This window comes from Sturnus vulgaris, chromosome Z (genome assembly GCF_052056855.1).
Source record: "Sturnus vulgaris isolate bStuVul1 chromosome Z, bStuVul1.hap1, whole genome shotgun sequence".
NCBI lineage: Eukaryota > Metazoa > Chordata > Aves > Passeriformes > Sturnidae > Sturnus > Sturnus vulgaris.
This window is the reverse complement of record NC_142283.1, coordinates 69,693,670-69,707,501: the sequence shown is the minus strand read 5'-3', so window position 1 is coordinate 69,707,501 and position 13,832 is coordinate 69,693,670. Positions and strand designations below refer to the sequence as shown.

Below are 13,832 nucleotides of genomic sequence, written 5' to 3'. Positions count from 1 at the left end.
GAACTAGGCAGGTTCAGCCTAGATTTATTACTGGGAGATTTATTAGTATTCAGATGTTAGGGTAGTGCAGATTCAGCATAGTGTTGTGCACAGATTTCTTGATTAATTTGAAGCCTTCCCTCTCCCTCCCAGAAAAATCTGTCCGTGAGTCCATTCCCTGCTGAATTCTGTCTGTCTCTGGCACTGCACTCAACCAGACAGCCATTGTTTGTTTTTGTTTGCAAAGAACCTGAAACAACAGATCTGGCCAGGGAGACACTTCCCAATGTCTAGGAGAAATACTTTTAATACTGTTTCCCTGATCATTGCATGAAACAGGCATATCTGACTCAGTATTCACCTCACTGCTTGTGAGATTAACTCCTTGAAAAGGTAACTGATGAAGAAAGAGGATTGAAAGTGAAGAAGTGCTTAACAACATTAGATAGCATCAAAAGAATATCTAAGAAAATGAGTTACCAAAATTGTCCAGTTTTACTTTCTTCACAATTGACCTGGCATATTGGTTGATCTATTTTGTAGAAAGTGTCACAATAATGTGAAATAATAATAGTTACTAAAAAGAATATGTTATAGTGCAGTATATTCTACAAGAGATTTTTCCAGAGCAAATGATGATGTATTGTACTTGTCATCATATTTATTATTTGCTGGACTATTTTTTTAAAACCATTATAAGATGAATATCCCCCTTGAGATGAGTACAAATATGGCACGGAAGAACAATCAGAACCTTAGAAAAATTGGATTGCTAGAGGGTGCCTCACACTTAAATAATTTCCAGGGGATTTTAAAAAGGAAGTTCAAGCGACTATAAAATTGCTGTTCTCTGTATCAGAAAGAATTCCCTTCCTGAATTGAATCAGATCCTAGGTTACAACATAAAGCAATAATCCAAACTTTTTGGGTGCGTTTGCATGGAATTCTGCCCTTCGTTCATACCCATCCAGTCCTATTGGCTGTAGCTATGTATTTATTATCTAAAAACCACTATGACATGTGTTAGATTCTTTCTGCATAGCATTTATTGTGTTGGAGATGCACAACTGCATCAAGAGCAGGCAATGCCCATGGAAGTTGTCTGATTTCCTCACTCACAGATAGAATGTTTGGAGCTGCCCTGCAAGGTGTTGGCCAGAGGCAGAAAGACTTGAGTTGGGGAATGTGGTGCTGCAGAAAAATGGGAAAAGTGGTATCAAATGAGCCCTTCCAGTGTAAAATTTGACAACACACTGAAATATGACATTAAAAAAAGGACCATGGAGACAGTTTTCAACAAAATGTTCTCATCTCAGGGAACACGGGATCTGGCTTGCCCTGGATGCTCTCACCAGCTGAATTTGTGTTCCTTTCCCCATCTGTTTGCCATGTTTTCATCTCATACTGTTTTGTTCACACAGGCAGCATTCTGGAGAAGTAGCAAAGGTCAAGTGATAAATCTCCCTTTTTTCCTCTCCTTCAGCTGCAGATCCTTACATGTTTGCAGGCATTTCCTTTATTATAAACTCCTGCAGAAGGAAATGTTGGGACAGACAATCAGTGTATTTGAAGCCTAGCCTGCTGTTTGTGTTATTTCCTAAATCTTTTTAGGGTGCAATGCCTCCTTTGGGTCCCTTCATCAAGGGCGTGTTGTTTCCATTTGGGTGGACACATGGGCAAGGTCTGCTGCAAAGAGGCAGCTCTTGAGCTAGCAGGAATTGCTTGAATGGGAATTCAAACCAAAAAAGGATGTGTACAGGAAAATTGAAAACACTACTAAGCGAGCCTTTGGAAGGAAGCCGTGTTAACAGCTTTCATTTGGAAAAGACTATATATTTTCATTTTGGCCCAGGCATCAAAAGCTCAGAGGAGGGAAACAATGGAAGAGTGGCCAAAACAAATGCTCTCCTGTCTACCAGGAAATCGTGGTGAAGGGTGACTTAAGATGGTCTGTTTAGCTATCATTACATCTTGTGCATTTGTCTGATTTTGTTTTTATTTTTAGCAAGACCATGAAATACTCATGTCCTATGTACCACTTGAGACAGGCAGCTGGGAACTTCCACTTTGCCACTGCATTTGCCAGGTTGGCACAAAGCAATGGAACCTCAGTGATCAATAAATCTTGTATTGACCACTGAAAGAAAACATACATTAACTTTGGCATTTCCTTCCAGCTGAAAATAAACAAATACAAAATGCCTGCCTTGTGCTATAATTCCTAATTCAAAGACTGTTGGAGACATTTGCAGCTAGTCCTGTGTAAACACTGGTAGATTCAGGGTGCACTTGGAGGTTATTTCCTGTAATAAATATTGCAAGAACACTGGAATAATTTTCTCTGAAAGCCATTTCTGTCCTTATTTTACTTTCATAAACTTTAATTCTAATATTTTGGGTGGCCTGGAGTCAATGTTTACATTATTGTGTTGTTTGTATTTTTCTTAGCTTCTTATTTTGTTCTCTCGTTGTTAAGAAGAGGCCACTTTTAGAGAGAGTGGAAATGGTGTGAAAGCATCAGAATACTCTCTCAGAGTACTTGAAGTTGCCTCTCCCTTTACAATGTGCCTGCATGCAAGAACTTAAAACACTTGATAACAAACTGCCATGTGAATGGTTATACTGATTTCACTTGAAATATAATGGCACTTAGAGAAGCACTAATTGGCAGTTGGCCTCCAATGTGAATCAGGCGTTAACTAGGCATTGTCCAAAGGCAGCTATAGGAATTTTGTTACAAAATCCAGGTACATAGGCCATGTTCTCTGCATTATTGTTCTGTGGGTTTTGTGGGTTGTCTGTGTGTGGTTTCTGGTGGTTTTTTTTTTGGTTTTTTGGTTTGGTTTGGTTGGGTTTTTTTTTGTCTGTTTGTTTTCCTGAAGACTTTGGATCTGTATGTTCCTATCTAAGTGGATTAACCTGATTACCTGGGAGATCAAGTGTTGGATTCTCATCTTGCTAATGCTTGTATTGTTTGAAGAGACTTACTGGCATTAGAACACGAACTCTTAGAAATAAATCAAGATCTTTCCCTCTATTGCAAACTATTGCTTTATATAGCCACATAGGGAGCTGGGAACTGCAGGTAATAGACCCCCACTTGAAAACTATAAATCCAAAATCCACAAAACAGATAAACTTAACTGGATTTGTCAGTCAGTCTTCTAAATAACCTCCTTGGCTTTACAAGCAAAATCTGAGTAATTTGGTTTGTATGATTATACAGTTTTGACATCACAGGCTTCACAGCTTGGTAATGATGGGTTGCACAATCTGATCCTTTATGAGTGAAGGGTTTCAGTGATGATTTAGTAGACTTCTATCTCATTTATTAGTTTATTGCCTAGAAGAGTATAAATGCAGCTAATTTATACAGCCAGCTTTAATTATTTAAAATCTGGTCTTTGTTTGATCCTCAAGGCCAGACCTTGACAGCAACTGGACAGTAATAAGAGAGCAGATCCAGATGGAGTCCATGGTTCTCAAAGGACTTCTCCCGAACACGAAGTATCAGTTTGCCGTCCGAGCAGCAAACTCCTTTGGATCCAGCCCTGCCAGTGCTCCGAGCGATGTCATCCGCACGTTCAGTGAGTACAGCCACCCTTTTGTTAATGCAGCTGAGCAGAAATGCAGTATATCTGTAAGTAAAGCACATCTGTGAAAATCAAGCCACAAGAAGAGATTTGGAAAGACCCAGGCAGCAGCACTGTCATACCATTTCTTTGCTCTGGAGGTCATTGACAGGTATTTTTGGATTGCTACATTCTGAATTTTGTGCTGGCTTCATGCAGAACTGATAAGTGAATATTGCAGGGAGAAATGAGAGAGATGAGTCTATTATTCTTTTTTCTGTTCTTTGAAGCTGAACCTTATATATTACATTTATAATTTCAGCAACTCAGAAAGACCAAATTCAACTTGTACATTTTTCTGAGGAGTAAGACTCTTTACTATTGAGCACAGTCATGAAAATAATGGTAAGGAGCAGCAGGCACACCTTTTTGATCAGAAGCTGCATAGCAAAAATATTAGGTGAACATGTCGAGATACCAACTTGTTAACTTTTATATATACATTTGTGTAGTAATATAGACCATGGACACTGCAATAAGTGTTGGTCCAATTGTTGCTGTGCTTCCTCAGGATGCAATCCTCTGCCAGTACTGAGGTCTCTATGGGCTGACTTTATGGGGCTGTTGCTCCTCATCACACCCAAATTCATAGCTTGTATGTGAGAATCCCAACCAAGCCAACACAGAGCATATTGGGAATTGCACAAATCGCAACTTCTAACAGCAAAAAACCCAATGTCACAAAGAGAAACAGTGGAGGAAGCAGAGCCAAAGCCAGCAAGGTATGGGGGCTAACTGAGCTATATCATTAATGTTCCAAACTTTTTCTATAAAAATGTATATCGGTATTAAATTTAAATGCATTTTAATTTAATTTAAAGGCATTTTAAATGCCTTTTTTTTTCCTGTTCTCAGACTCTCAATTGAAAACCATCTCTAATTAGCTAGTGAAAATGAGCAGCAAATATTCTCAGGTAGGACTGTGAGCTCTGCAAGAAGATTTTGCATGCTGCAAAGACATAAAAAATATGCTTAGTGATCCACCAATTTAACCCGATAAAGATTTATTTCTAAACTGCCTCTCTGTTATGGAATCCCTTTTTTCATTGACTCTTATATGGCACTTTCCATTCTTTTTGTCCCTCTGTCAAAAATTCAGTCACTTGAACTGTTTGTGTGTAGTTTGCTGTGGCTTCTGAGTTCATAAGCTTTACTTCTGAAGTAAATGTTTGTGAAAACCTCGTGCAGTGTACTCTGGAGTTCCCTGGCTCATGGATCCTCCAGGGTCAGCTCCTGCTGCCTCAGGCACACGTGTGCTCCTTGGTATCTTGTTTGTCTTTGGATGTTAGCAGCTGCATCCTTTGGTCACACAAGATAAAGTGTTTAGCTCTGTTAATAAGGGCGGAATCATCTTCATGCTGTGCTTATTACTGCAGTACTCCAGGGAAGGCATTTTGCCTTGGAAACTGCTTGTTCCACAGAGGCCTGCCAAGATGTCTCTAGAACATGGGTTTCTGTCATTAGAGCTTGGAATCAAATTCACATCTGGTGTGGATAAGCACTGATTTCTATAGAGGTTCATAAGGGACATGAGCTTGGTTCTCTATGCCTGGATCAGATATGAAAATGCAATATATTATGCATTTTGCACTGCTTAAAAAATCTGCTGGCCCAGGGTAGGCACATGGGTGCTGCAGTGGCTGAGAGTTTGGTTTCCCTGCTCCAAGGGCCTGGCAGTGCTTGGCAGAGACCATGACCAAGCAGAGCTCCTGCAGGCCAGGGCCATGTCATGTCCATGATGTGCTCCAGCCCTGCTCCAGGGCACTTGTACTTACTCTGGCACTCCGGACCCTTTGGCAAATGCAAATGTTTTTCTTTAGACAGTGTGCTCTTTGAAAATAGGCTTAAAAACTACATATAGCCACTATGCACGAAAACCTGCATTATCTTGTGGATACCTGTTGTCACAACAACCAGATTTGTGCAGAGCAAGGAGTGCTGCTCAAAAGTGTCAGGGATGCATGCCTTTAGAAATAAATGATTTGGTTTTCTGAAGGGAGGAGTGTAGCTGAGATGATAGTTTAGCTGATATCAGCTCTCACTTGTCTTTACTTGGGATGTCTGTGTAGGAGACTGACTTTATATTAACCAGACACACAAGTACAGTGCACATTAGTAGAAAAGCTAAACTTTTGTTGGGAGAAAATTGTTCTTCATTAAAGCTGTGCATAGCCTGAACATTTATTTTTCCCCAAAACATTAAAAACCTCTGAAGAATGATTTAAACCATGGACAAATTTCAGAAAAAAACCCAGAAAAAATCCTCAAACTACCCACTGTGCTCAAGGGCGTCCAATTAAAACTCACTCCTAATTCATCTTATGTATGTGAAGGTACTCTCCTGCTTCTAGCAGCCAGAAAGCCCAGTTTTTTTGGTCCAGTTAATCACTCACTTCAGTTCCTCAGGTGTGAGTGTTCAGCAGATTTGAGATCCTCAAAGTTTTGTGGTTTTCAACAGTCACTGCAGGAGGGCATGTGCCCTGAGGCTGTCTCAGGTACAGTGATGTGTCTCAGGTGACACCAGTTGCTTGGCTATCTCAAAATGCCAGCAGATACTGCATAGTCACCTCGTGCTTTTGAAAAGGTGTCAGACAGTTGGCACCTCTGAAACTGAAGCACCTTTATTCTTCAGAGTGCACATCATAAGAATTACTACCTTCATTATGACTGTGGTTCCTCTTCCCACTAAGCAGTGAAACATGTTACATGCCACAGATTTTTGCTGCTATTTTCTGCCTGCCAATGTATTCTTCAGAAATTCCTGAAACATCTTAGAAAGCCGGCAGAAGTTCATACAATGTCTGACTCCTTTGCATTGCATTTAGCTCGTGTGGTGCTGGCACTAAAGTCCTTAGTGTGTTTGGATTTCAAAAATTTGTAGTTGTGCACTTGTATGTGATGGATTTTTTTATGCATGACTTGACATAAGTAGTGCTTTTCTGATGTTTGTTTTAATTAATTAACAAGTTGCCAACATTACGTCAAAAGTAGAGGACCTTCATGGTCCGTAATGTCTTGCACAGCTTCTCTTGCAGATCTTGTAGGCAGGCTGAGGCAGAGATGAGTCCGTGCTACTTGGAGATGTTTTCTGTTGTGGTTTATCTCATTCTCACAGGTAATTCACTCTTTTTTTTTTTAATGGAGGTGGATTTGCAGTACTCTTGACTGCATTGCTTCAGGTCAGCATAGGAAAACACGGTCTTGGTTTGCTCCACCAAAGGGATGCTGACAGTATCACCTAATGTGATAGACCTCCCAAGGTCCTTGAAAATAGAACATGTGGCCTTGATTACAAGCAGTTACCCCTTACCTAGTAAAAAATGCATGCTTCGTTAATTGCTCCATTTTCAGGGAGGAAAGAGAGGGCAAGTTTCCCCAAGGGCTCTCATTTATTTGTGATTTGGTTTCATTAATTTTTTTCTAGAGGGAAATGATGCAATGAATCAATTTTTTGTTGCCTTTCTTAATTACAGTTGCACATTGTGGGTATTTCACCTACATGGTTGTTGGGATTTTGTTGTATAAAATTTTTCAAAATGTCATGGACAATTCACTGGAAAATAAAAGGTTGCACATACTCAGTTTAGAAACAACAAAATAAACTGTTCCAAAGAATAAAAGCAAAAAATTCATCACCTGCATTGCTTAAATACCCTTCATCTCCTCGGGAAACAGATGGGGTTTGCACTGTGCCTGCAAGGTCACCAGCCTTGGGCTTTGCCAGACCAACAGAGGAAGTGTCTTCTGTTAAAAATACCCTCCTGCTTGCCTCCACGGCAAACGTGACAGAAATGACTGCTTAAGCAGGGCACATCCCTTCCTCTGGTCCTGGCTGTCACTGCCAGGATCATGCAGAGCAGGCCATTGCCACAGGTGATTATATATTCTGCATGGAGCTTCAATGTGAGCTGAGGCTCAGGCACAAAAAGAGGGCAGTCTCTGGAGCCCAACCTGTGATTTAAATGGTGGTGATATGTCCTGGAGATAGTAAATGGAGAAGGTTTTCCACAGAACTGTTTACCACACATCTCCAGAGACTTTAAACAGTCTTGGTAGTTGTAGGGACAGTGACAAAAAGCAAGAGACAGGCCAAGAAGCACACAGTGTTGCACTGTGAGTCATTGGAATGCATAAAACATTTTTAAATGCTCCTGATGTATTTTGGATTAAGACCTGTGAGGGGTTCTAGATGAAGGCAGTCAGTCTGTTTATGCTTCCATTCAATTTGTCTGTCTTACAGTGCCCCCTGTTCTACCTCTTACACTCTCTCATGTCTCTTCATCAGTATGATGATGGCAGCCTAATTAGCAAAACACAAGTTTTTGTGGCTTTATATTTTGTTTTGAGAAAGATTTCTTTAGTACAACTTAATCCCTGATTATTTGGAAAGAGGCTGTCTAAAGTTCATGACCCCCCAAATTCTTCAATTATTTGTAAAACAGGATTATAGGACCTTATAGGTAGAAGGTCTTAATCAGCCTTCATCTCCTTGTACACTGGAGCACTGATTTAATTAAATATAGCCTGCTTATAATCTCTGCAGTCATTGTTTTGGTATTTTCAAAGAACCACTTTGCTTAATTGTCTCTGGTTTAACCACCCATTACGAGATGAGCTCTCCACGAAAGCAACACAGTGCACTTAAGAGATGGGCTGATGTGGGGGTTTATCTACAAAAAGTCCTGTTAATTTCTCTGCATCCTGTTTTGTAGTTATATTGCATCACATAACGTGTGACTATCATGTTATGTCTGGTGAGCAAAGGCCAAATGTGGGGAAGAGCAAGACAGCTGAGAAGCCAGTGGTCTGATACCTCATCAGTCCTGTGTGTACTCACCTGTGTAAGTTCAGACATGGTCAGGAGTTAGTGCATCCAGCAGCTGCATTGCTCCCAAGTGCACAACATGTTACCAAAACTGCTCACAGATCAGCAAGTACAGCAATGTAGCATGTGCTGGCTGAAATGCAGATAGCTAGAGTCAGGAAGGGGAAAAATTGGAGAGTTGGAGACTTGCGGATATTAGGACACCTTCTGAAGTCACACTTATTCTGGTGACACCAAACTTAGATAGTGAATGCCTTTGAAGAAGGGCCTTAAAGCAGTCTTTCTCCCAGAGGCAATAAGCCATACCTTCTTTGCTCTCTCCAGGCTCTAAATGTTGTACCATCTCATTCAATAATGAAGGAATGAAGGGAGGAACCATTGTCTGGTTTAAAGTAGTGGGTACATTTTGTCTCCCAAGATCTTCTGTTGGAAAAGCATGGAACAGTTTGATCTGCTGGATGAAAGAGGCACACCTGTTGTTTGGGGAACTGCCAGTCTCTCCTAAGCTACCACATCTCATTGCATGCTGGTGGTTATTAATGTATTTTAGTAATAACCACTCAAACTAGGAGAGTTACATTTCTGTAAATGGCATGGTATTAAAATAATATCCATACATGCAAGCATGTTTATCTGAATATGAATTTGAGATCTAACGTTTTCCTGTGTATGAATATATAGATACTTCATTTTCTGCGTTGCTTCACTCCTGACATCCTTATTGAACTTACATCCCAATAAGCCAATAGAAAGTTTGATTGAAAAGAGAAAAAAAAAATTACAACATTTTGACCATAACAGATGTTTATTTTGTAGCTTATGACTTCTAAGTTTGTGTATCACAGCTTGTTTGGGTACAGATGAGATTGTTTTCCCTGACACATAATTGTGAGTTTTCCTTTCTTTATTCCCAAATTATCTTTATGGCTTCCTTTGCTTTTAGGCAAATTACATTTTTATACATTAAAAGAACAAACATTAGCTCTGAAATACTTTCAGACACATAATATAAAGGCAATAAGTAGTAGTGTGGAAATTATACAACTTCTAGAATTTTAAACTAACTTTAGTGAGGGGTTTTGTTCATCTTCGTGTGGAAGGAAATTTAGTTTCCCTGTATTTTCAACAAAACTTTGCGAACAGTGTTCAGTGTTCCCAGGTGGCCAGGAGAGGTAATGACATCCTGGTTTGTATCAGGAACAGTGTGGCCAGCAGGAGCAGGGAGGTAATTCTTCCCCTGTGCTTGGCTCTGGTGAGGACACACCTTGAGTTCTGTGTCCAGTTCTGTCCCCTCAGTTTGGGAAGGACATTGAGATGCTCAAATGCGTCCAGAGGAGGCAACAAGGCCTGGAACACAAGCCCTTTGAAGAATGGGTGAGTGAGCTGGGATTGTTTAACCTGGAAAAAAGGAGGCTCAGGGGAGACCTTATTACTCTCTACAGCTACCTGAAAAGAGGTTCTTCTCCTAGGCGACCACTGTCAGAACAAGAGGACATAACCTTAAGAGGCACCAGGGGAAGTTTAGGCTAGACATGAGGAAGAAATGCTTCACTTAAAGAGTGATTGGGCATTGGAATCATCTGCCCAGGGAGGTGATGGAGTCACCATCCCTGGACATGTTTAAAAAAAGACTGGATGTGGCACACTGCCATGGTTTAGTTGATGAAGTGGTGTTAAGTCATAGGTTGGATTTGATGATCTCAAAGGTCTATTCCAAACCTAGTTAATTCTGTGATGCTGTGATTCAGTGAGCTAAAAATTGCTGTGAATGCTGGGAACTGAGTTAGTGCTGCCCTTGCCAGCAGCATCAAGGTGTGAGCACAATGAAGCTGAACATTTCTTTCCCAGCCACCAGCTGCCTAAAGCTCATTGAAGTAGATGATGGGTGCAAGCTAAAACATTTTATGAGAAACGAATGGCCATGTAGGTCCTGGCTGGTTCCCTTGGTGAGGAGAGGGAGGGATATGTTGTCCACATCAGTGGTGACAAAGGCAATGACAAAGGCTTCTCCATGGAGCAAGGTGTCCTGCCTCACAGATGTGTCTGTCCTCTGCTCAGCAAGGGCCATTCCTGCTATTACCCCAGAGGAACTGGAGAGAGAAAGTGCAAATCTGTTTACAGTTTCATTGTTGATGCAAACTTGAGTGTCCTAAACTCTGTCATAGTGAAAAAGGGTGAAAAGGGCATTCTGGGGCTGACTGACACAACCCTGTCATCCTGGTCCCAAAAGGACCAGCAGAGTCTGCAAGCTGTTCAACCTGTCTAAGAAGGATAACATTCGCCAGTCTGGTGTGAGGAAGCCTCTGAACACGTGGGGCAAGAAGCCCAGAACTAAGGCTCCCAATATCCAGGGACTAGGGACTCCTCGAGTGCTGCAGCATAAGTGCAGGCATATTGCTCTGAAGAAGCAGTGCCCTCAAAAGAACAAGGAGGAAGAAGCAGAATACAAAGCTCTTGGCCAGGAGAATGAAGGAATCCAATGAGAAATGCCAGGAGCAGATTGTGAACTAGAACTGCCTTTCTTCATCGAGAGCTTCTACATCTTGAGTCTGAATCAAGGCAGAAGTAAGGACATTGTATATGATAGTAAAAATTGTACATGGTATTACCAATAAATTCCTTTTGTGGTGAATTTTAAAGAAAAACCCCAACACTAAAACTAAAATACAATCATCACAACACAGAAAAAAATGAACAATTTACACAAAATTCATTCCTTGATCCTTCACTACAATTACAAGAAAAATTCCCCATAATCAGTCTAGTCTATAACACTTAACACTTTTCAGTATTAGTTTTGCCTGTTACTTCTCCCAGTTACTATCCTTATCTCAAAATCTTCATGATTTCCCACATTATCCAGTAAGAAGACTGGGCCAGATGCCAGGCCCCCACCAAAGCCACTCTCTCTCTCCTCTCCATAGCTGGACAGAGGAGAGGAAATTTAGTGAAGGGTTGGTCCATGGGTTGAGACAAGGACCTGTAGAGATCACTCATCAAATATCATCAGGAACAAAATTGGAGATATGAAGTGAATTTATACTAACAAAATCGAAACAGGATAATGAGAAGTGAAATAAACCCTTTAAAACACCTTTCCCACCCCATTCCCTCCTTCCCAGCTCTACTCCTACCCCGGCAGTGCAAGGAGACAGGGAATGGGGGCTGTGGTCAGTTCATCACCTGGGGCTTCTCAGTGCTGAGGGAGAGGAGTCGTTCCCCTGCTGCACCCTGGGGTCCCATGGGAGAATTCATGGAGAATGATGCCTTGAGGAGCTGGAACAGAGGCTACACACAGAGTTAAGGAGAATAAAATGGGTATTTATTGTGAGGCCTACGAAAGGCCTACAAAAGCCACACCCCAGCAGTACAAGCGCCACAGTCGTGGTCCCTGCCTGGATGGCTCCAAGATGGAAGGAAAGGAGGGGGTTGGTCACAAAATCTTACACTTTTATAGGTTCTGGTTAATTTGCATGAACCCACACTCCACCTTTCCATGTAGTTTGTGCTTAGGGCCTGAAGTTTGGAGAAACTGTGCTTGAGTTCTTAATTAGAATAGGACTGTTATGTCTTCATCACCCTAGCACATCAGAAAAGCACATCCAAGGAGAATAGGAAAACTTAAAACTAAAGGCATCAAGAACTTCTCCAGCATGGCTCCATCTCACAGGCAGCAGCTCCCCTCAAACTGCTGCAGCAGTGGGTCAGGTCACTCTTCCATGGGTGCAGTCCTTCAAGGACTGGCTGCTCCAGCCTCTTCCCACAGGTCTCCCACAGGCTCAGAGGCTCCTCCCAGGCACCCACCTGCTTTGGTGTGGGCTCCTCCAGGGGCTGCAGGGGAATCTCAGTTCCAGTGCCTGGAGCAGCTCCTGCCCCTCCTCCTTCACTCACCTCGGTGTCTGCAGGGCTGTTCCTCTCACATGTTCTCACCCCACTCTGCTCTGGTCACGATTACATCTGAACAATAACTTTTTGGTTCTTTTTTCTAAAATACGTTTTCACAGAGACATTTCCACCATTTCTAATTGGCCCAGCCTTGGCCAGCAGCAGCTCCATCTTTGGAGCCACCAGGGATTGTCTCTGCTGGATATGGAAGAAGCTTCTGGCAGCTTCTCACAGAAGCCACTCCTGTAGCACCCCCACTACCAAAACCAGGCCATGCAAAACAAATCCAACTGTGAATCATATTTGTAATGCATATATTCATGGTTTTACACACTGAAACTGATTTGTAGAAATGCATATCTTACAGCATCACTATTACCAAAGTAGGAGATGCTGATGCAGTGATGAGTAGAAGATGCAGCTTAACTAGATGATCATTGCAGGTTCCTTCCAACTGAATCCTTTTCCACTCTGCTGTCCTCTGTTGTATTGTTTGCTACTCTACTCTACTCTGCTTTAGTCTCACTAGCTTCCTACCTGGAGTAAAATTATTCCAGATGGTGATTAACCTGAATGACTATAAAAGTGAATACTAGGAGAAAGATGTTTTCTTTACTTTTTGAGAGTATCTGTTGTTTTCAGCAATTCATTCCAGTAGTTGCAGGACTGGGACAAGTTCATAAATGTGCAGTCTGATTCTCTAACAGTAATTCTTTGGCTGTGCAGTCACTGTCAGTAGCAGAAATTATCTGGATGGAGTTTGTCCTGTTTGCCTCATCTTGTTACCAGTCACAGAACAGAGCTCTCTGCTTAGCTCATTTAGTGGAACTCAATGCTGAGTACTTCTGTTTAATGTACAGATAAAATGTTTAATTTACAGACGACTAGGTGTACATGTTAGAGTGTCAAGATTTACATACATTCTGTCCCAGTCCAGCGTGCTTTCGTGGTTGCAACTGTGTATGCCTCATTTCCTCTACTCATTTGCTTCTAATTTTTCAGTATGTTGATGTAATGTGCAAAGCCCATTGATAAGTAAACCCTGCAGAGCATATGGAGTGAGGCAGTTAGTCAGCCAGGGCACACATTCATCTCTGGTGCACATACATTAGATTTCATAACTGCCTGCCAGGACTTCTGGGTTGCAATCACAGTGAAGGAGGAGAGAGTACAAAAAGATTTAGGTAAGTACACTCAGCACAGTAGAGAGACTTTGTAAACTGAAGGTTGCTTATACTGTTTTTAAGTAATGGCAAAATATTTATGGAAAAGGCAGATATATGGTATCTGTTGTTTTAATGTTTTAAAGATATCTGTTCTCCGCCTTGCTGAAATGACAGGTAACTATAATGATTTGGTTGCTTTTACTATATTTCTTCATAACTTGTTGAATTTTAATAGCTAAAAAGCACAAACCATTGTTTAGGCAGAATTTGCTCTGTGAAGTGCAGAAAAGTCTAGATACTTTCTGTGAAATTGAAATGAGGATCCTCTTACTCTTTAAACTGTCA

At 41.3% G+C, this 13,832-nt stretch overlaps 1 protein-coding gene and 1 pseudogene across 5 annotated transcripts in view; both read left to right on the top strand.

Annotated features, from left to right (window-relative positions):
* The window catches only part of EGFLAM (EGF like, fibronectin type III and laminin G domains), a 233,237-nt gene that overhangs the window by 187,522 nt on the left and 31,883 nt on the right, over positions 1-13,832 (top strand). For all 5 annotated transcript variants that reach the window (XM_014875581.2, XM_088157101.1, XM_088157102.1 and 2 more), the window contains one exon: positions 3,400-3,566. In XM_014875581.2, coding sequence (XP_014731067.2) covers positions 3,400-3,566 — 167 coding nt within the window. The remainder of the gene's footprint in view (positions 1-3,399; positions 3,567-13,832) is intronic.
* On the top strand, positions 10,260-10,983 carry LOC106852757 (small ribosomal subunit protein eS6 pseudogene; annotated as a pseudogene).